Raw genomic sequence first — 24,277 nt, 5'->3', positions numbered from 1 at the left:
GCCTGGCAGTCTCAGCTGATCATTCTGACATCAGTAGTTTCTGAATAACACACCTGAAACAAGCATGGAGCTAATCTTGTCAGATTTTTGTCAGAAACATGTGATCTGTCTGTTTGTTCAGGGTCTATAGCTAAAAGTATTAAAGGCAGAGGACCAGCAAGACTGCCAGGCAACTGGTAATGTTTAGCATTAAATAAATTCAATTAATCAGCCTCCATATTTCTCTCAATTCAGGTTCCCTTTAAGGAAGATTATTACATTATTTTACATGCTACACATCCCCAAAATAATGTTTATGGTTGTGGCCAAAAAGTTAAAAATTTTAGGTCAAGGTTTGAGGCTTGTCTCTGTGCTGTTTGGCATGTAGTAAGCGGGATACTTTGTGGCATTTGCGGAGGGCTTTCTTCTGGCAACTAGAACGTCTTTCTTCAAGTACCTCCTTATTGTGCATCTTGAAACTGCCACACATTTTTTTCAGAGTCCTGTACTTCACCTGGAGTTTTTTGGGGAGGATTTTCGTAGCATCCCAAACTATTTTTCTGGTAGTTGTAGCTGAAATTTTAGTTGGTCTACCTGCCTGTGCTGTGGTTTTAACAGAACCAATACTTTTCTACTTCTTAATTAGAGTTTGAACACTGCTGATTGGCATTCTCAATTCCAAGGATATTTTCTTATATACCGTACCTTTCCTGTTTTATAGCGTTCGACTACCTCTTCCCACAGATCCCCCCGCCCGTGACTTAGAATCCCAAAAAATATCAGTGCAGCACTGAATGAAAGATGCAAGGGTCTTGTCAGGGGTCCAGAAACCCACTGACCTTTTATATACACCCACTAATTACAAGCAAACAGATCACAGGTGAAGCCATTAAGGGCTCGTTTCCACTAGTGCGGCGTGCGTCTACGAGAGGCACTGAGCGGGTGGGCGGGATCGCAGGCGAATCCCATGAGCCGTGCCATGCATGGCTATGGGATTCGCAGCCTCCGCGGTGAATTCTGCGGGGGGTACCGGCCGAATCGCTCCTGCAAGCGATTCCGCCGCGGCCCCGTCATCCCCTATGGCAGAGTTTCCCCGTGCGAATCATGTGCGGGGAAACTCTGCAGAATTGCCGGCGAAATCGTCGAAGTGGAAACGGGCCCTAAAACCAGTTTGTGTCAAGTTGTGTGGATGTTATCAGGCCAAATCACCAGGGTATGTGAATTTTTTTATTTAGGGTCATTTGGGTAGTTTGGGTGGGATTACGATTTGAAAAAAAGTAAATACAGTTGTTTGGCAGTAAATGGCTTCAGCCAACCATTAACCATGAGCAAAAGAAAAGTTTAATGCATATTCTATAAAAAATAGTCAAGAAATCATAAATTCTGCCAGGGTATGTAAACTTATGAGCACAACTGTATCCTTGCAATAAAATTGCACTGTGTTTTGATTTCATGGTCCATTGCAACACAACGGCCCTGGAGTAGGCATAACACTGCTCCGGAACTACAGTAGTTAATGCGCTAAACATTGGTGTCAATATTACATATGGTTGGTAAAAACTAAAGTCCATTGATTACCATATGTTTCACTTTAGCCATTTCTTGTTGCTGAAATACTTCAAGCTCGTCCAGATCTTCTCGTTTTTGGAACAAGGAAAGGCTCTGCTGTTTCATGAGCTTTATCTCACTGGACAGCTGCTTCTTTTCCTGTAGTGGAAAATGTTGTTAAAAAAGAGTTTACCACTATTACTAACCATCATCCTGACACAAAGGAATGACTGTAAGGGCTGGTGCACACCAAAACCCGCTAGCAGATCCGCAAAATGCTAGCAGATTTTTAAACGCTTTTTTTTATTTTTATGAGGCGTTTTGCTAGCGTTTTGCGGATTGCTGCTGCGGTTTTCAGTATAGTAGATTTCATATATTGTTACAGTAAAGCTGTTACTGAACAGCTTCTGTAACAAAAATGCCTGCAAAACCGCTCTGAACAGGCGTTTTTCAGAGCGGTTTGCGTTTTTCCTATACTTAACATTGAGGCAGAAACGCACCCGCAATCCAAAAAATGCCTCACCCAGGCATTTTTCGTTTCTGCAAAACGCCTGCCGCTCTGGTGTGCACCACCCCATTGAGATACATTGACCAAGCAGATCCGCAGCCGCAAGCGGATCTGAAAACGCCCAAAAAGCCGCTCGGTGTGCACCAGCCCTAACAGAGGCTAAAAGGCAAACTCCAGGCACAGATCTGAATATATCAGGTGGCAGCTTGGTAGGCAAAGTACTGATATGATTCTTTTTGTGCATCAAGTGAGACTTCTGCAGGTGTTTTTTTTTTTCTGCGCAAAGAAAAAAAAGGTAGAATATTGCTACTGCTCATGCACAGAACGCTCTTGGCCATGGGAGCTCGACCACTGGAGGTGCGCGGCCAGCGCCATGCATACACGGTGGCAGCTGACTTGCTGAGTTGTCCAGCTTACGGAAGGGGACACCGAGGGAGTGGTGCAGTGTGGAATAACAGCAAAGCACCAGGAGGACTTCAGGGGCTGAAAGAAGCCCCAGGTAAGTAACTGGCTTCTTTACAATTTTACTTAAAGCGGACCTAACCTCTTGCACAGTAGACCAGGAAAACCGAGAGAAATACACCCCAAGTGTATTTAGAGAGAGCAGCCTGTCTATTTCGCCCTTATTTGCAAGTAATCACAAGTGTAATTTGAGCTGTCAGCTCAGTCTGAACTGAAAGTTAACTTGTTCTGTACTCCCATGAAACCAGGAAGTAGATGCTGCAGATTTATTGTAGGACTTCTATAAACTGTAACAAAGAAGATTTTTCTTTAAAGGTTATTATGCTGTTGCTTATCTTTTAGAAGGTAGAGAAGAAGTTCTGGGCTTAGGTCCACTTTCACATTCCCTTTAAAGTACCCATACCCAATGTGGCAAAAACAATTGATTCCTCTATGATGAGAATCAATTCACAGAGGAATCGATTCCAACCATGCGTAGCACAGATTTTCAATAGATTCCAGCTGGGAATCTGTTGGAATTCTATTGAAACAGCAGCATTCAACTCACTCCATCCTCGCCTCCGACCTACCAAAATCTTCCATCCAGTCCCATCGATACTTTTGACCAATTTTAGGTAAAAAATTGGAAATCAGCTGACTAGGAATCATTTTGGAAATCAATTTTCTGCAGATTCGATCAACCTTATTCCACAAAGTGTTTTAATAGCAAAAAGCTTATTTTCAAAGAATATTAAAAGCGAGCGCAAACAAAAATTCAAATATTAGCTGGAAAAAATGATAAAACAGGGGCATACTCTTATTCAACACAGCCTGGAGTTCTGCCTAGAGTAATATTGTAAATAGTTGTGCAAAGACATAAGCAGTGCTGTCAGCTCCAATGCAGAATATCGCTAGCATCAGGGGATCGAGCAACTATTTGTTTGTTACACATCTTAATGTAACTTTAGAGCTAGGAAACAATGTTGTGACGATTTACTTACTATTATTAGTTAATATTTATATCGCCCCAATATCTTCTGCAGTGCTGTGCAGAGTACATAGTCTTATCGCATATCTAACCCTCAGAGGATCTCACAATCTAACCCCTACCCTAGTCATATGTCCATTGTAGTCTAGGGCAATTTTAGGGGGAAGACCGTTAACTTAACTGTATGTTTTTGGGGTATGGGAGGAAACTGGAGTGCCTGGGGGAAACCCACACAAACACAGAGAACATACAAACTCCATGCAGATAGTGCCCTGACTGGGATTCGAAACCAGGGACCCAGAGATGCAGGGCAAGAGTGCTGTCCATTACGCTGCCCAATTTGACACTTTATATGCAGTGACAAATACGTACAACATTCTTCACTACTGCAGCCTCATTTGCTATCCCAAACAAGAATTTTCTGCACAGTAACAGCAACAGAGATTCAGCAGTGTTCTTCACCAATCCAGGACAAAGTACCAAATTTGCTATAGCTCTTGAATGCTGGCAATTGAACATCTACACATAATTAATGTACAGATTTAGAGTGGTCAGTGAGATGCAAAAAGGAGTTGATGCAAGGTTATGCAAATTTTGCATGCATATTATTAGTACTTACAAAAAACCCTTCACATATACATCCAAAATAACTGCGTAAATTTACCAAATGCTCTCCCTAAAACTAAATGTCAAACATGGATGTGGTGGTGTTGGTTCTAAGTCTCTGGTTTAGACCAGATCCTGCCCCTTTTTACTACGTTTGAGAATATATATAAAAGTTGTACCACTTTTCTGTGTGAGTCAATTGTAAAGCTAGTTCATCATATGCCAATAACAGGCTAATTCAACAAGTACTGATCACTCCCTAATCAGAAACCAAATTGGTATTTATCCTCAGTCTCCTAAAAATGACTTTTACTATATCTTACAGTTTTATTTTATATTTAAATCTAGTTTTTAAGTTTTTACTATTTCATTGTCTCTGCTCAATAACACCTTAATTGAAGTATGCCAGAGCTCAAATCTATGAATTATTGACCAATTTTATGTTTTTCCTGCTCTAAGAAGCCATTTACTGACAGGAAAGTGTTTTATGGCTGTAATTACTTATCATTGAGGGTTATGCTATAGTCTGACCCAGTCTCGACCCTAACAGGAACTGTCACTTGCATACCGGATGTTTATTTTTTTTCAGGCAAAGCAAGAAAAAAAGGAACACAGTCTAGTATGCTTGGCACTGTACATACACATGTCACGTCGGTTGTCCTTTAAGAATAGTTTGTCTTTCACTCTGCTCAACTATTGACTTATGTCTTATTTTTGTAACTGTTCTTTTTGGAACTCTAGATAGCCTTTTGCTATGGCTGTTGTATTGCACTGTATTGATTTGTAGTCTTTGCTGTTATAGTACAAACTTTGCATATATGTTTTTTCTATTTCAACATAAAAATAAAAGAAGCAACTAAATCAGCAGAAATAAGCTGATGTATCACCTGGCTCTTCAATAGATTTTGGAAAAACAAAATGCCTAAATCAAATGCATTCTACTCTTGCTAGCGCTGTGTCACTTGTAACAACACAAAGCTATGTGGTTATAGATCCCATACCCACTCAACAAAAAAATCTACCCACGTGCCATAAATGGTTTGGAAGTCAATATGTTGGATATGTCAATAGATAACTGGCAGATTCGGTAAAAGCAATCAGAGCTTCTCGAAATATTTATTAGTGTGAAAAAGTAGGCAATGAAACAAACATGCAGTCAAGTCTTTGTGGACTATGATAAACACAAGGGCTGTTACCTACATGGGAAGTAATTTCAACACTGGCAAGTATAATTTCTCCTGGGAGGTTAAGGATAACAAATGTTTTAATTATATGGCTTTGATGAGTAGTTGTTCCAGAATAAAAGGTTATAAAATATTAATTACCTGTTTAAGGTCTGCAAGCTTTGCCATCCATTCCTAAAAATAATAATAAAATGTACATATATAAAAGCAGTCCACACTTATTAACACTGGGCTCCCGAGTAGCTAACTACTCAAATTCGGGATTCTAATGAGGCTTAATAGGCTCAGGTTTATGCATGGGAGACAGGGGGTTAATAACCCAGATGTCCGCCGCTTCTATGCGTATCACATTCTCGCATGCAGGACGCGTTCCACGACTCACTACCACGCATTTCCTCCTTCGCCCGGAAGGAGGAAGTGCGCAGTAGTGAGTCGTGGAATGTGTCCCATTGGCAACGTGCGAGAGTGTAATATGCATAGAAGCGGCAGACATCTGGGTAATTAACCCCCTGTCTCCCATGCACACACCTGAGGCTATTAAGCCTCATTCAAATCACGAATTTGAGTAGTTATCTACTCGTGAGCCCATCACTAATAACCAGGGCAAATTTACAGAAGATTGAGTTAAAAAAATAACCCACTTTGTTTTTTAATTGCTAGCATTTGATGTAATCTCACAATTGCTGGATGATTTGTTATATCAAGTATCCCCTCCTACTGGTCTTTTATAACAGTTGTAACCTTTAATTGGTGCTTTAGATGTCTTTTGGACTTTGGCCAGCCAGAACATGATCTAAGAAGAGCCAGTTGGCCAAGTCCTGAAGAAAGGGTTTTGTAGAGCGCGGCAGCAGTGAAGCAAACCACTTCAGCAGCGGCATTTCTTGATACATCTGCAGACGCAGATCTTCTTACACAACCTAGACTGCTAAAACTCACTGTTGCAGGATACAGAAAGTTTGCAGTTTGAAACCTGAGGCCTGATCACAAAGTGACTGTATATGTTTGTTTTTTTGATTTTCAACACATACCTTTAGCAATGGATTGAATACAAAATGGGAGAGGGAGACACAACAGAGAGCCCACTATGGTGTAGTATGTAAAGGTTTGTTGCAGATGACAAATATATTGACAGCTGAAATAGTACTCACAAGTGTGGGTTACCACTTACGCAACCACTGTAAATGCCGGTGGGGAGGTTAGACCCAACCCCACTCGAGTTAAGTAGACCGATATAGGATAAACTAGACCGATATAGACCGATATAGGATAAACCAGGTGGTGCCAGAAAGAATAAAATACACTAAAAACTGTGTTTTTTTATGCCTATATTCATATAAACCTCAGTTTTAAGATAATAGATTATACTAATTTGTGGTCACAGTACAACCTCTTATTGCAATAGAAACAGATCCGACCTGTGAAACGCGCTGCAACAAAGTGTAGTAAAATTCCAATAAAAATGTGTTCTATATTTAAAGTGAACCAGAGATGAAGCATCCTCATGTATTTTACCACATATATCAATGGGGACATTAGAGAAAACACCTACCCTGCTCTCTGTTTCATTATTTACTGTTCAGATTGCATCTAATCAGCCCAGATAAAATCCCCGACAAGAGTATTCCGTCTGTCTTTGCTATAATGACTCAGCTATAATGATTCCTGAGCAGAGCCACAAGGTGGCAGGCTTCGGCTTGAAAAGACAGCACAGAAGACAGCTATAGACTAGACTCAGCTATAAAGATTCCTGAACAAAGCCAGACTGAATGCTCAGTCGGGGATTTTATCAGGGCTGATTAGATGCAATCTGAACAGTAAATAATAAACAGAGAGCAGGCTTATAGAGAATGGAGGGCGCTTGTGTAGGTGCTCTGTGAGCGTTTCTATTTCACCCGCTGCAAACTAGTTAAACATGGGGACCCACTCACCTCATATAAACTAATAAATCAATAATAAACAAAAGACCAGTTGCGCTGGGCCTAAAGAGGTTATCTATCAATTTCACCAATAATGGGTACTGATCAGCTTAACCACTTAAGGACCAGGGTATTTTCTTCTGATCGGTGCTGCGTGGACTCTCCAGCCCGCAGCACCGATCAGGAAATAGCCAGGGCGATCAGACTTCCCCCCTTTTTTCCCCACTAGGGGGATGTCCTGCTGGGGAGGTCTGATCGCCGCCGGCTACCCGCACTTTCCAGGGGGGGGGGGCTCTTCAAAGCCCCCCTCCGGATCGCTTTCCGCCCTCCCCGGCTTTCCCTCCCTCTCCCTTACCCTGTGAGCGGTGCAGGACGGAGTTCCGTCCTGCGCCTGATAGGATAGGCTTCTGCCTATCAGATGCCGGCGATCCCCGGCCAATCAGAGGCCGGGGATCGCCGATCTACGTCACGGCGCTGCTGCGCAGCAGCGTTGTGTGATGTAAACAGCGGGGATTTCTTCCCCGGATGTTTACATTATGCGTGCGAGCCGCGATCGGCGGCTCGCACACTGTTCACGGAGACAGTCTCCGTGAACTGGCATGGAAAGGCCGCTCGATCGAGCGGCCGTTTCCATGCTATACCACTAACAACCCGCCGACGCCTATCGTGCACGCTGATATACGTCATGTGGGCGTCCCCACATGACCGCTCACATGACTAAGTTGTGTTCCAGTCAGCCGCGCCCCCTGTAATCACGCTGGCACACGCTGGCACAGCGTGATTACAGGGGGCGCGGCTGACTGGAACACAACTTAGTCATGTGGGCGGTCATGTGGGGACGCCCACATGACGTATTTCAGCGTGCACGGAGCTAGGACGGCCCGCAGACAGGGCTGGAAACCTGCGCAGCCGCAACAGCGGCTATGCGAACCTACGAAGGCATTTGAATTTTAAAGCGGCGATTCTGATCGCCATCAGATAAGGCGACCCGAGGGAGGGGAGGGTCGTGTAATGAAGCGTGGATTTAGATAAGAGAGAGTCTGAAAATGACAAGGGAGGCGCCGATCGTCTGGTCTGAGGTCAGCTAATGCAATAAGGTAAATAACTTTTTTTAGTAGATTCGCCTCGTAAGTCCTTTAACTCCTCCCGGTGTGGATCCCCCTGGGTCCTAATAGGCGTACTTTGTATCAATACAAATTTCTCATGAGTCCTGCACACTGAAGTCCTCTTGCATGCAATTACGCATTGTAGCAAGTCCACAAATAAAAAATGAAAAAAATGGAAAAATGAAAATTGGAAAAATGGAAAAAGCTCTGGTTACTGGGGATATTTGAGAAATATTGATTACATGAAATCGCATGTACGTGTGTGCAACAGATACACGCGCACACACATGCGATAATCCGCATGTAGAGTGCTAGTGCACAGGACACACCCACCCGCACACGCAGGAGGAGTGTATAGTAGATAGAGACTTCATACAAACAATTCTTTCATGTATTGTTATAAAAATGTATATAACAGCGACAATTAATATTGGACTCCATATGGTTCATTCTAATACATAATTTTGTGTATAATGGTGAACACTACTTACAGAAGAGCGGGACAGCCATGGGGACCAGGTTCGCTCCGGGATATGCAAATTTATTTATAGCCTATTGGGAATCCCACCATATCTATGGTGGAGAAGGACCCGGAGGGAACCTGGTCCTCTGGCGTAAATTTATCGATGACATCTTGTTCATTTGGAGGGGGAATATGGTAGCATTGGAAGAATTTATGATAAGGATAAATACCAATAGTCTAGGGTTGATCTTCACAGGAGAGAAGAGCACGGAAAACATACACTTTTTAGATCTGGATATATACATTGAAAAGAACGTTGTGAAAACAAGAACTTATACAAAACCAACGGATGTAAACGGCTACATACTAACTACAAGTTGCCATTTTCCCCCATGGCTGGTAAACATCCCAAAGGGACAAATGGCGAGAATCCGAAGGAATTGCACCGAGGATGATCAATTTAAACAGGAAGCCAACACACTTAGAGATAAATTTATAGAGAAGGGATATCAAAAGAACGATATAAATAGAGCCATCCAGACCATGGAAGATATGGATAGGGAGGAATTATTAAAGAAAAAACCCAAGACACCAACAGATGATCATGCGATAAGGATCAGTATGGGATATCATACGAATAATAAAAGAACACAGAACATCATAACAAAACATTGGAATGTCCTCAGGAGAGACAAGATACTATATGCAATTATCCCGGAAGCACTGTCCTTTATATTCAGGAGGGCGAGCACAGTTGGCTTGAAAGTAGCTACAGCTACTAGCATGTGGAATAAAAATAATAAAAACATCAAACTTGGAGAAGGATTTGTTAGATGTGGAAGATGTTCCAATTGTAGAGATACTAGAGGCTACAATAAAATTATAGAGATTGCCACAGAGAGTGGCCCTATGAAGATTAATGAACTAATCACATGTGACACAAGAGGAGTGATTTATTGCATAAGGTGTCCATGTGACAAATATTATGTAGGCAGAACTAAACGACTACTCAGAGAAAGGATAGGGGAACATTTCAAGAACATGAAGAAAGGATGGGATGGACATCCCTTATCAAGACACTATAAGGAAAAACACAATTGCAGCATTCAGGATACTAAATTCATGGGCCTAGAAATAGTACACAGAGACCCCAGGGGGGGTGATTACATAGCTAGAATGTCCAATAGGGAGAGTTTTTGGATTTTTAGCCTAGGAACTATGGCCCCCAGGGGACTGAATGCAGAATTTGAGATATTTGGGTTCTTATAAATATACATTTCTGCAACCAGACCTACCCAATGTGGCAGACAATCCATATGTGCATAAGACTATGTGGCCCTTCCATCTTCACACAAATATATTGTATTTTTTATATATTTTATATATTTTTTATAACAATACATGAAAGAATTGTTTGTATGAAGTCTCTATCTACTATACACTCCTCCTCCGTGTGCGGGTGGGTTTGTCCTGTGCACTAGCGCTCTACATGCGGATTATCGCATGTGTGTGCGCGTGTATCTGTTGCACACACGTACATGCGATTTCATGTAATCAATATTTCTCAAATATCCCCAGTTCCCAGAGCTTTTTCCATTTTTCCAATTTTCATGTTTCCATTTTTTCATTTTTTTATTTGTGGACTTGCTACAATGCGTAATTGCATGCAAGAGGACTTCAGTGTGCAGGACTCATGTGAAATTTGTATTGATACAAAGTACGCCTATTAGGACCCAGGGGAATCCACACCGGGAGGAGAGGAGGAGTTAAAGGATTATATCAATCCAGAAACGGCTGTTCACAAATTACAGGCTTTGAGAAAGGCGGCCATAGACCGCTGAAACGCGTAAGCCCTCATTACACATCTCACGCTGCCTAATATTGCTACAGGAGCAAGTACTCTGTGGCTGTATTAACTGGGTACAGTACGCATCTAACTATTCCAGCCGTAACCCAGCAACAGCCTAGCAACATAGGACGCGGGGAGCAGGTGACGTCACCGGAAGTGAACCAGCCGTGACCCGGAACTACTATCGTGGTGGACGGCGAAACGGATTGAGGATACAGCGCGTATACACGCTGAGCCGAGTCAAAGAGCTGCCGGCCGGGGCTCTGACTCAATGATTGGATACCAGCCTGATCTTTATCAGTACATCAGGGACGTGAGTACCACCATTGTAACCACCTTATTGCAGGAACTATAGATTATAAACACCAAGGTTAAACTTTATCACCTTATCTGGCTCCATATATAGAACTTACAGTGAGGAGGATATATTCTTGCGACAACCAGCCCCCCACAAGGTACCTATATTGGAATATACCAGCATACTTTATCTCCATCAAGGATTCAAGGACACCGTAATAATATAACAATCAGATGTATTAATAGAGAATACATTATACAGATTTTTTATCCCTAATTTTTTCTATCTAAGTTTTTTATCTCAGTTTTTATCCCAATCTTTGTGCACATTGGAAGGTCTGTGTATGTTTGAGCGGATGGATGATATGTATAGGTATTGAGCATAATATATGAACATTTGCTACGTGTGAAATATGTACGCAATTATTGTGATGTGAAATTGTTCCATTCATGCAATAGCTGATATTCTATGTTTTACAAGCATATTTTGAATACATTTATGGATACCCTTTCATTAAGCTGATCAGTACCCATTATTGGTGAAATTGATAGATAACATCTTTAGGCCCAGCGCAACTGGTCTTTTGTTTATTATTGAAACAGAGAGCAGGGTCGGTGTTTTCTCTAATGTTCCCACTGATATATATGGTAAAATACATGAGTCTGCTTCATCTTTGGTTCACTTTAAATAGACCCACTGTGTTCTCTATTGGGAGGTAAGTGCACCACTGCCCCCCTCCCACCACTATTTTTAGTGTATTTTATTTCCTTCTTGTGCCTCAGTTTATCTTAGATCAGTCCTTTTTGCTTTTAAAGAATAAAAAGTTCTCAGAAAAGCATAAAACTGTACTACAAATTATTCTTCTTATAACAAACATTCTTACTCAATGTCCAATCTATTGAAACTAACAGGAATGACGACCAATACAGCATAAGGATGAAGAGAAGAACAGACATTTAACTTTCGATGACCAAAATTATCCTTTGCTATGGTTTTAGCCACCAATTTGATGTCTATATGGGCATCCTGTCTTCTGAACCCATCAAAACACAGGTAACAAGCAATTCCATGATGGAATCTTTTAGTCAACAGCTTTGCATCGTGCACTAAAAAACAGTCTCTATAGCACAGTACATGCAGCTTGACCATACCAAGTGTGAGTAAAGGGGGTAGGGGGGCGGGGGGGTCAAACCAAAAAAACTTCCAGGTGAAATGAAGCAAATTAGATGGAACACGGTAATAATCAATTCATCAGTGTACCAAATGGAGATCCAGCCACTTACCTGGTCCTTCTTTTCGAGTGCCACAGCATGTTCGTCCAATATCTTGGCTCGGTGTACTTGGTGGGCCTCATTCTGCTCTTGGAATTTTCTCATTGATGCTAAGATAGAAAGAAGATCAATACCCCATTACTTCTGAGTGTACTGAAAGCTTTCCTTGGTACATTACTAGGGGGGAAAGAAAATAGTCCCACAATAACAATATACAGACTGCACAATTAATAACGTATATTTTATGTTTACAAAAGCAGACCCTTGATTGGAATTAAGCTTTGGCTGTGTTAGCAGGCAATAAGGAACGCAGATTGATTGCTCCAAGTGTTATAGATAATTAATAAGGAATTTTTGGTAAAATGAATTACTTAAAGGGAACCTTAACTGAGAGGGATATGGTGTTTCTTTTTAAACAATACCAGTTGCTTGTCAGCCCTGCTGATCTCGTTGGCTGCAGTAGTGGCTGAATCACACACCTGGAACAAGCATGCAGCTAGTACAGTCTGGCTTCAGTCATAGCATGCTGAGGGGCTTTGGCTAAAAGCATAAGAGACACAGGATCAGCAGGAGAGTCAGTCAATTGGTATTATTTTAAGAGGAAAAATCCATATCCTTCTCAGTTTAGTTTCCCTTTAATTTCATAAAACTTAGATTAACGTGGACATAAAGCCAGCTTGTACTGGAACAAATATTTACTACCAAGAGTAAAAGGTGCCTTCATAGAAGGCTTACTTACCTCTCCCAGGCATTCTAGTCTCAGTGTTTTGAGCTGCTGCAAATCCCCTGAAGTAGGATTGAGTCAAGAGCTTTAAAAGTATAACTATCAAAGAAACTGTCATTCTGTAAACCCCACATATCTATAGAGCTATTAGCCAGTAACAATAGAAGGCATTTCAGAAGTCTCTTATCACAACCTGTGTGATGGAAATGCCTTGTGTAACAGGTCCCTGCTGCACAAGTCGGCATGGATACCAGGACTGTACCAGGTTTGTTTCTGCCCTGCTCACACACACTGCTTTCTCACAGATCATATGGGAACAGCGAAGAGATTTTTCAACTACAGCGAAAGGATCTAATGAGAAGAACCTTGCTTTTTTTCACTGTTCTTGGATGCGTACACCCACAATTCAAAATGAGCTCTTCCTTGCTGCAATCTTCTATTTACTTTATAATTTCATGAAGAATTTCACACGAACAAGGCAACTGATGAGTTATTTACACAGTATTTTGATGCCAAAGCTCTGCTTTCTGTCCTTCTGAAGACATTTCAGTCACAGGATGACAGCCAGTACGGACTGTTTCTGTATTCTAGATGTGCTGGATATAGTCCTCCATAGTCATGCCCACAGTGAAAGCTGTTCTCTGTAAATGTCATATTTTCTTCACATAAGAAATGAAAAGATTAATAAAAAGCCTTTGTATTGTTATTTGTTAGTAATTACTAGAAATATATGTGGCATTTATAATTTTAGTTAACTTTGATAGTTGTCCTTCAAGGGATCAGGACTCCACCTTCACCCACACTGGCTCGGCGGCCAGAGGATGACACTACTGAAAAGCATCCCTTCACTTCCCCCAATGGCCTCAATTCACTAAGCTTTATCAAACGCTTTATCAAACGTTTGATAATTTACCTCATGGGTAAAACCTAATTTTGAATTCACTAAGGTGTTATAGATTTATTGCACATTTTATTGATAAAACATTCGATAAATCTATAACACCTTAGCGAATTCAAGATTAGATTTTACCCATGAAGTAAATTATCAAACGTTTGATAAAGTGTTTGATAAAGCTTAGTGAATTGAGGCCAATGTGTACCAAAATGACCTGCAGCAGCTCACAGGCACCAGTGGGATGTAAGGATGCTGTGAATGCAGGCTCCTACCTGGTTCTGGTTCACATCCACTTTAATCAGCATCTTAACATTACTGATTTCTTACTTAACGCACAAATTGCACAGGAAGCTGCAAAGCTGAAATTGGAAATATCAAGATCAGCTGCTTTGCTACGTGGTGCCTGGTGCGGCAGGGCTGTATAAATCATAAGAGTTCACCTTTATAGAAAATGCTTCAGCAGGTGAGACAATTCACATTTCAGCTGTATATTCTTTTGGTTGGCTTTAATTCAACCGTAGCAGAAATGGTATGTGCGCACTCCTTTCCAAATTGCATAAGCTGAGAAAAGACAACACTCCAAGCTAGCCAAACAGAATTGAACAGAAGCCAAAGCCAAAAAGCTAAAGGTAGTCTGGAGGCTGCCACTGGTAAAACATTTGAAGTAAATAAAAAAGGCAAATGCTGGCCATGCTGATCTTTTGTCCTAAGACATTTTCACCTGTACGAGGCCTGCAGTCAGTGGTGTCAGTGATGCAAAATACCTGATCTGCATTCCCAGTCTGAGTCAGTGACTTACAAAATATTAACTGCAAAAGATCAGCACAACAGACTGGTAAGAATTATATTTAATTAAAGGGGCACTATGGCAAAGTTTTTCTTATTAACAACTCTACCCGCAAACAGCCTAATCTCATCCCCTCTCCTCAAAACTTACCTATAGGATCTTCAACTTCAAGGCAGCCAACCACCTTGGTGCCGGTTAGTGCTGTCCCAACTCCTCCTCCCTCTCAACCCAAAAACCTCTGCGCCACACCCACATCGTCTCGTCCTCCGGCAATAGTGAAGCCACAACCTCATTGGCCATTATACCGATGGGAAGTCAGACTGCAATAGCAACACCTTGAGCCATATGCAATTCATTTTTTTCTCCTGTGTTTTCTCCTAGGTGATATTTTCACAAGAGAGGCTCCCTATGCTAGATGATCTTTTCTATTTGGCACTTTTACTGGCCTGATGAAGCGGGCCGAGACCCGCGAAACGCGTTGCCTGTGCTAATAAAAATCCCTTGTATTAACTACAGAGGTTTCGTCATTGAGAAAAGCTACCTCATATCACTTTTCGATTTTAAGCTGATTTTAGATGCTTTTATTACACCAGGGCACCTCTTTCCCTTTTACGTTGTAAATAAAATACCTTTTACACCACCAGCAAGCAAACAAATGAAAATAATTTTAACAGTACTTTTTCACCTATTTGTTGGTACCTTTTTCCATTGCAAAGTGCTAAAAAGTTAACTTAAATTGAAGATGAAAAATTATCTTCTAGGAGATATTCAGGAGAAAAAGTGAATTGCATATTGCCCCTTGCCTCTAATAGGTAGCTAAGAGAAGAGGTAAGTGAAGCAAGTAGAATGCGAAAAGCGGGGGTGATTGTGAAAGGCCAGGTTGCTGCATTGTCATAGTGGATTCACTCCGGAAGATTACTTGTGACCCAAGTACCTACGTAGCATCATGGCTGGAACATGTGGTGTTCCAGTAAGTATAAAAAAAAGGGGGTAACTGAGGGGAGTGGCACCTTATCATCAGAGAGCAGGGGGGCATAGGGGATTACAGTACCATTAGGAAGTGGATATAAATATGGTTTCACGTGCGATAATATATATTGTTGGCACTTTTAAAAATCCGCCAGGCCAATCTGCCAGTGAGTGGTCGAAGAGTTCTTAAAGTAAAAAAGACAGAGCCTGTCTTATAGGGAACTGAGTCTAACGCCTTCACATCTCCCAGCTGTGAGATGCAAAGACTACACCTTCCATGCCGGCTGGGCACTCTACATCTTCCAGCATGCACTAGCAGCTGGGAACGACACATGTCCTGGCTTACACCACTGGCTGTGAATGCACTGGACTTGCAGCGTGCAGTAATGACAGCTGCAGGATGGACTGTCACGGAGAAGGGCACTACGGAGCAGCCCACATAAGTGTGTTAATTCAATGCAGCCCCCCTCCCCTTAGGTTTAGGTTCATCTTACATATTTATTTATTTTTTATAGTGGAGGTGCTCGGTACCCTTTAATGATACAGGACGAGGAAAGTCTCAGGGTTAAATTCTTACATGATCCGATGTAATTCAATCAGGTAGGTGATAGCCCCTTGAAATTGTGGCCAGTGTTTTTTTTTTTTTTTTCTTAACAAATTTCTGCAAAGGCTCTGGCCACTCCCATCTGTGTGGCCACAGGCCACCCCCAGCATAGCAGCCATAGCCTATTTAGTGGCTGCCGAGCAAGGGGGGGTCCCTTGGCAATGCAGGTGGAGGATCAAGAAGGGCTTCGGCGGACTGTGGAACCATGTCCGTGACTGCGTTCCCTGGCAGGGCAGTGGCGGGCAAAGTGTCATCTGAGTCACGATTACGCCGGATCAGCTGAGCATTTAACCCTGAGACCCCCCCCAGTACTGCAGGCTCTGTCTTTTTATATTTAAGGTAGTCATTAAAGGATACCCGAACTGAAATGTGACATAATGAGATAGACATGTGTATGTACTGTGCCTAGCACACAAATAACTATGCTGTGTTCCTTTTTTTCTTTCTCTGCCTGAAAGAGTTAAATATAAGGTATGCAAGTGGCTGACTCAGTCCTGACTCAGACAGGAAGTGACTACAGTGTGACCCTCACTGATAAGAAATTCCAACTATAAAACACTTTCCTAGCAGAAAATGGCTTCTGAGAGCAAGAAAAAGGTAAAAAGGGGGAATTTCTTATCAGTGAGGGTCACACTGCAGTCACTTCCTGTCTGAGTCAGGACTGAGTCAGCCACTTGCATACCTTTTATTTAACTCTTTCAGGCAGAGAAAGAAAAAAAGGAACACAGCATAGTTATTTGTGTGCTAGGCACTGTACATACACATGTCTATCTCATTATGTCACATTTCAGTTCGGGTATCCTTTAACATTAGTTTCCTGGCTGTGATACCAACCACAAACATCCTGCTATAAGGAAACATTGCCAGTCTCTATACCTCTACCATCACAGGCTGCATTTGGTTAACTTTATTAGGTCATTAGAAATGATTAATGCAACCATTTAATTATCTTCACTTTATTACATAAATGTATTAGTAGATGACCATAAGGAAAAGGATTAACATTAAGAACAATGGGACTAATTCACAAAAAAAAGGAGGAAAGTCCAGATATTAAATATAGCAAGCATATAGCATGTGTACAGCGCTGCGTAATATGTTGGCACTATATAAAGCCAATAAATAATAATAATAATAATATTCTACTGGTTAGAGAAACCAACTTTGACACAGAAGACCAGGTTTCAAATCCTGCCTGCATCCAGCTCCTATTCAGTGAGGAGTCCTTAGGCAAGACTCCCTAACACTGCAGGGTGGCCTTACTGAGCACACCAGTAGTGGCTGCAGCTCTCAAGTGATTTGAGTCAGACCGGAGTGCTATACAAGCCTTATTATTTCTCCATTGCAAGTTAGGAACTAGTGAGTATGTGTTATACTTCTTTTGGTACACCCTCCCTAGTACCTTACAAGTACTTTCCTCCAGTTTTCTTTAAAAGTCAGTCCACGCTAAAACAGATATTTCAGTCCTGGGTGGATACGAGCAGCAAAAGCAACTGCACATCTCCAGTGCTTTCAACACATTCCGGAACACCTCTGCTCTTATGTGCAGCATACTGGCAGCCAGGAAATGCCTACATAGGGCTGAATTAGCCAATAGATTCAGGAGAGATACAATGGTGCTACTCTAGTTTTGGGGACCCAGCAGGAAATGTCAGAGACATTCAGCTAACAAAATTCGGTGGAAAGCACCCTCTGCTAGGTTTCAGATAGGTTGTAGTAAACTACGCCCACACTTCTAGGCCAATCACAATGCTTTGTGTTGTAAAGGGTGCTGTGATTGGAGATCTGTTCCCTATGAGGTTTCCTGCTGGGTCCTCTCAACTAGAGTAGGGCCGAAACAATAGCAGTGGCAGCATCAACCCATGAATTAAATAAGACTTTAGGTGGTCTGGCTTTTAAGTGAATGAGCCCCTGTTATTGTTCTGAAGGACAGGCTGGATGGCTGTGGAGAGACAGGACAGGAAAAAGATGACAGGACCGGGTAAATACGTACAATCCTGATGCTTCTCTAAAGCAAGCTCAAGTTTTTCTTTCATCTTCTGCAGGCTGCGGACCTGTTCTGCGTAATCTTTGGAAGTGAAGACATACAGAATGGAAGAACCAGGAGAGGACAAAGTGGGAAAGGCAACAAGAGGACAACACACGACCAAACAGAAAACAAAAACAAAAAAATAACATGAGTGGGAAAAGGGCAGGGACAGGTACACTGTCAGCATCATTTCACTTACAGGGAGAAACCACTAAAGGAACGAACACCAAACAAGTACATTTAGTACATTTCTCCATATCATTGTAGTGGGCAACAAGTGGTTATTTCTGCATAAATCTTAACACTAACGTATCAACTACACATAGAATGAACATCTGTCTGCTAATTATATGTATGTAAACAATCCAGCAGTATGCTTGATATGAACAAATACTGATAGTGTGTACAAGAAATCCTGCAGGCCTTCCACAATACTCTGGGAGCCACTGGACACAAGGAAACCGCTACTTTCCAACAAATACAAGTGTGTGAATAAACCAGGGTTCAACCAACGGTTACTGTATACCGGTAGTAAAGATTTTAATGTATTTGTAGCAGAATACAGTTATCCAGAACACAGGCAACCAGAAGTCTCAACTAACTGGCACGCCTGAGAGGGTGTTTTGCCGGCCTTAAAATACTCACCGCTCGTCCAGCGACGTCCTGTAGCTCCTAGAAGATTTCTTGTGTCCATGCACAGCTCCCGGTGTGACACATGACTCGATGCAGGTCAGGTGACACGCTGGGAGCCGTACAGGGAGGACACCAGAAAGCTGCCAGGAGCCTGCTGATAGCTACAGGGCGTAGCTGGAAGGGCAGCGAGTATTTAATGCTGCACGGGGGGGGGCGGTGTTCTTGAGGTTTGTGCTTTTTACTCAACCAGCAAGCACGTGTCTCCGGCATCAGGCAATCCCTGCCGGTGCCGGTTACTGGGTACTTTGCTGTTTACAGAATAACCAGCACAACACTTTGGGTTGTTTGCCCTTTCTCAAGTAAAATCTTACAGTTGCTTCATGCATCAGGCCTTAAGATGGCCATACTTGATTTTCCTGTACGATCGACCAATCAATTCAATCACTTTATTGGATCGAGAAAGTATTCATTTATGCTTCGTACTGCTTGATCAATGGATATTGGCCATTCTCTGGTGGAATCGACCAGATGGAACATGTTGGTCGATCGTAAAGGAATGTTCACATGATTTCGATTGACACAGAATCTTTTGGTTTCAGAGTATAGAGGCACATCATCATTCAGATCAATATAAGAATTGCATAGGAACTCGCTTGTAGTGTATGGGCAACTAGTCGATCAACCGCCCAATAATGTTAATCGCTTGATGGAAAATCGAATGATGTATGGCTGCCTTGAGTGTGTTTGTGAATTAAGCACAAATCTGCAGCAAGAATTGTTTTTGTTTACGTACCTATGACCAAGTTATTTTTCAGTGATAGGATAGCACATAGCATGACAGCAATTGCACAACTGCCGACTGACCATCATTGCTGAAAGCCTCACTGTAGGCTAATATAGACAAATGTGTGTTTTCTTTTTTAATGGGCTAAGTGATTTCGGGTCTGATGCATGAAGCAGTGGCAAAATTGCAGTGCTCAGGAAGGCATGGCAATTTCACCAGTAGTGCAACACGCCTTACAGGGGTTGTGTGTACAGTGCTATGGTGCCAGGAGTGTACCATGCGTTACCATAGTAACGCACACATAGTCCCGGTAAAGTTTGTTGTGCTAAAAGGGTAATGGGCACTGCCCCACACAAATCCCATAACATAGCTGTCACAGACTATCTAAAAAAATTAAGGAATAGCAATTATCTTAAAAATTCTGTGAAGACTAAGGTTACACTGCAGCAGTCTGCATATACTGGTTACAATTTAAGTGTTAAAGCCATGCAGTGTATTAAGACAGAAGATATGGCAGCCTCTACTGCTGACATTCAAAACATGCTGTTACCCAACAGTAATGTGTGTCTTATGGCTACTGCTAGTGATGCCTGAAAGTCATGACCTGCATAGATACACCATAGGATCAGCATATTAGCCATAGAGATAGTAACTGCTAAAAGTAAGGGATGGCGTAGCCAACTTCCCTGTTTCTACCAAATATTGTTAGAGTACTCCAACCTAATTTTTTTTTTCCTTACATAGAATGGAGGGCATTTAAATGGCTTGTTCAGTTTTATTCTGACTCTGGGAAGAACCTCCCTAAATGCCTGTTCTTTTTGACCCCATTACTGGGAGAGCAAGTAGGACAATCTTCACAACAAAATACCTAAGACATTCAAACTAGGGGTGACCAATGAGATGCAAATAATTCAGTGTTTATGCAGGATTATGTAAATTCTGGATGCAAATATATGTGGCGAGAAAATGGACCAATCAATGTAACCCTTGGTGGGGCTTGATTGGTCTATTTTCAAGCAGCATACATTTGCATTCTAAATTTACATAATCCTGCATGAACTCGGAATTATTTGCATCTCATTGGTCATCTCTACCTGTGGTTCCAACCCACTGGAAACCTACCCGAACCAGAATCTAGCCGGCGGTAAAAGACAGAGAGAAGCGCTATCACTTCTTCCTCACTCTATCCACAGCTAAAAGCATTAACTGGAGTTATCCATTGGTATGTAAACTTTGTTTCCCGCAATGAATTCAGAGCAAGATGTGGTCCTAAAATATCATCAAAATAACAGCTGAATACATGATTACAATGTGGCCTCAGTAAGGATGTTGGCATCTTGCTACACTGTGCAGGCTGGTGGCTCAGGATACCGGATAGTGATGTTACCTGATAATTTGGCTTCCAGCCTGCGGATCTGATCATTCCTCCTAGAGATCTGAGAAGGGTGATCATCACGAGAGCTGCTGCCATCTGATGCCTGCAAAAGCACAATTAAACCAATTAAAAACAATATATACGCCACATATCATTATTTTATGGCCACAGCTGGGGTTTGGTTTGCACATAAGAAGTGTCCGGTCCTGTCAGTTTTTGACAGTTGGCATTAGTTTTGTATGCGTTTTCTATCACTTGCTTAGCAAATCTGTACGTTTCCGGTCCAGTCCTGTCCTGGCAGTTTTGCATCAGTTTTGTATGAGTTTTCTATGGCTTGGCTCACACATAAAAGGTGTTCATTTCCAGTCCGCTACCGTCCTGTCAGGTTTGTATCAGTTTTCTATGGGTGTGTTCACACATAAAAGGTGTAGGGCTCCATTCCTGTCAGGTAAAACTGATAGAAAACTGATGCAAAAGTGACAGGACAGGACTTGACTGGAAATGTACAGATTGATGCGTGAACCAATGCTTAAAGGGAACCTTAACTGAACGGGGGGTAAAGAGTTTCACTTATCTGGGGCTATTACCAGCCCCCTGCAGCAGTCCTGTGCCCTCGGCGTTGCCGCATATCTACACGTGCGGAATACGGCAACGCGTATTTTTGTACGCGTTGCGGTCCGCAATAGCACTAATTGCATTGGTGAATGCGTCCAATAATACGCATGGCAGCCGGCGACTGGTGAGTCGTCAAAAACGAAACTAAGTGACAGCAGGGGACCAGAGGATTCCTGAGCGGCACCGAGGGCACAGGACTGCTGCAGGGGGCTGGTAATAGCCCCAGGTAAGTTAAACTCTTTACCCCCCGTTCAGTTAAGGTTCCCTTTAAACAGTGAATGGTCAGTATAACAAACACGTTATCATCAGTCATATTAAACCATGGAAAGAAAGCGGTGTACACTTCAGTAAAATGGCTGGACTGAAAACATCACACCTTTCTACACAGTTTAGGCAATTTAATATTCAAATAAACCAGCAACAGTCGCTGTTCAGAAAGTATTTTAAACTTCTGATTTGCATTATTTGCCATAATTTCAACACCAGTAATTGGGCACTACCGTAATTGTTATTTATCAAAGTTCTGAAAATCCACCAAGTTCTGGTCATCGGTACATTTTCTGACAACTGCAAGTGTCCCTCCAGGTCCTTCCATAAGCTAAACCTAAAGTCAGTAAGGTAGCGGTCTGGCTTGTAATCAAGTTGAGAAAAGGGTTTCAATATACACAGTACATCCAGTATTGTGACCATTAAACTGCTATTGCTGCTCCTGCCCTCAGGCATGCACAGAAATATATCTTAGTAGGCAATTTAGTTGCCATAACTACATGACACATAGCCCAAGGCCATTTCCAGGTTAAGTGGCTGGATAGTGTAATCAGCGATGAGCTTCGAATGGATTCCAAATTGATTTCGACTTGAAATCATTCGGAATCGAAACGTTAATTTTTGCACCTGAGCGGGCGGGAGAGGGAGGGTTAACTTACCCAGGCTGCTGTCTTCTTTAATCTGCCCCCAATTGCGTCCCATGCTGTGTTCCAAGTCACGTCACGTGACTACCACGCTTCCTCCTTCCGGGTTGAAGGAGGAAGCGTGAGTCACGGGACACGACGTAGGACGCACTTGGAGGCAGATTAAAGAAGACGGTAGCCTGGGTAAGTTAACCCTCCCTCACCCGCCCAGGTGTAGTAATTAACATGTGGATTCCGAGTCGAAATCAATTTGGAATCCATTCGAAGCTCATCACTGTGTGTAATGTCAAATCCTGGCTCTTTTATTATTATTATTATTTATTGTATTTATAAAGAGCCAACATATTACGCAGCGCTGGACAATAAATAGGGATACATACATTGCAACAAGGGGTGACAGACAGAGAGGTAGCAAACGGTTATACAACATAGCACAAGGTTATACATACAATCAGGGTATAAAATGCTGTTTACAGAGACCCGGCAAAGCAAGTACGAGTTAGTCCATGAGAAGGGTGTAATTGCTGGGGTAGTAAAATTAAGAAGGACACACTAAGGGAGGGGGGAGGCCCTGCCAAGGCTTACAATCTAAAGGGTGGGGGGACACAAGGTAGGACTGTGGAAAGGGTGATTGACAGAGTTAGAGTGTGGCTCTTCCTGTTCAGTAAGTCAGTAGAAGTTCCTGGGCAAGACTCCCTAACACTGCTGCTGCCTACCGAGTGCATGCTAGTGGATGCCTCGCAAGCGCTGAGTCCGACAGGAGAAAAGCACTATACAAAAAGTTCTCTTAAAGGACCATTATTGCAAAAAAAAATGTAAGATATATATATAAAATGTACATTTCTTCTACAGTAAAATTCACTGCAGAATTACCTCTTTCCTATGTTGCTATCACAGCAGTAGTAAAAGCTGATGGGTCTGACAGATTTTAGACTAGTCCATCTCCCCATGGGAACATTTTCATTATTACCTTTATTCTTCAGACAAGCAACCCCTGGAAAGGATATCCGTCAGTTTTCGTACCCTATTCTTGCAGTAGGACTGAGCAACTGCAGTTAAGTGCTTTTTGTAAATAAAACAAAAAGGTGAGAATCCACTCAACAGGGAGGGAGGGAACAAGCAGATGCACTGAAAGGGCTGCCCTGATTTGTTCCTCCCTGCATGCAGAGTTGAAAGGAGGACACAAGGGGCAGGAAACGAGCAGATTTCTTGTAACTTGTCCTGAAACTTGTGCCATAGGCGACTTGTTTTACACTCTGGTGTAGTAGCCTGGCCACATTGCATATTTGCACACACCGAAATGGCCAGACATTGGGATCTACCTGTAACATATACAAGACTTCAGAACCTACCACTTGCTTGTCATCTTTATTCCATGTGAACAGCAGGTAATCTAGTATTGAGCTCCAGCAGCTCATCCACTTCATCGTGTGGTTATGTTGAGATGGGATGCAGGCACTGTGGGGCAGAGCCTATATACTAATATGCAGCTGTAACACACTACGGCCAGTTCACAGTTAAACTGCACAGTTAGCAAGCAGTAACTGCTCATTCAACAGCTGATCTGCCAGGAATCCTATATACTAAATGAAGGATGTGAGTACGCAGGGACACATTGCGACGGTTGCGGTGTGTGCACGTAGGCTTTGGGTGGCATTGGCGCTGTGGGCGGCGGCTGTGGTGTGCGCGCCCGCAGGTTTTGGGTGGAGCTAACGTTTACATTGTAGGCGACGGGGTGGTGTTCATATAGTAGGCAGCGGTTGTGGTGTGCACATGCGTCATTGTATATGGGTG

At 42.4% G+C, this 24,277-nt stretch overlaps 1 protein-coding gene across 4 annotated transcripts in view; it reads right to left on the bottom strand.

Annotated features, from left to right (window-relative positions):
- Nucleotides 1-24,277, bottom strand: part of GOLGA1 (golgin A1) — a 91,505-nt gene that overhangs the window by 43,479 nt on the left and 23,749 nt on the right. Inside the window, exons 1-6 of one of the 4 annotated variants that reach the window (XM_068248196.1) lie at nucleotides 23,836-23,989; nucleotides 20,970-21,060; nucleotides 18,130-18,204; nucleotides 12,170-12,267; nucleotides 5,396-5,428; nucleotides 1,558-1,686 (exon numbers count right to left, since the gene is read on the bottom strand). In XM_068248196.1, coding sequence (XP_068104297.1) covers nucleotides 1,558-1,686; nucleotides 5,396-5,428; nucleotides 12,170-12,267; nucleotides 18,130-18,204; nucleotides 20,970-21,060; nucleotides 23,836-23,910 — 501 coding nt within the window. In that variant the 5' untranslated portion in view covers nucleotides 23,911-23,989. Of the gene's footprint in view, nucleotides 1-1,557; nucleotides 1,687-5,395; nucleotides 5,429-12,169; nucleotides 12,268-18,129; nucleotides 18,205-20,969; nucleotides 21,061-23,835; nucleotides 23,990-24,277 lie in introns of those variants that run through there. The other 3 variants (XM_068248195.1, XM_068248198.1, XM_068248197.1) reach the window with 3 other exon arrangements.

The sequence above is a fragment of the Hyperolius riggenbachi genome, chromosome 8 (genome assembly GCF_040937935.1).
Source record: "Hyperolius riggenbachi isolate aHypRig1 chromosome 8, aHypRig1.pri, whole genome shotgun sequence".
In the NCBI taxonomy this organism is placed as follows: Eukaryota; Metazoa; Chordata; class Amphibia; order Anura; family Hyperoliidae; genus Hyperolius; species Hyperolius riggenbachi.
The sequence above is the reverse complement of the archived record's forward strand: the minus strand, read 5'-3'. Positions and strand labels throughout refer to the sequence as shown.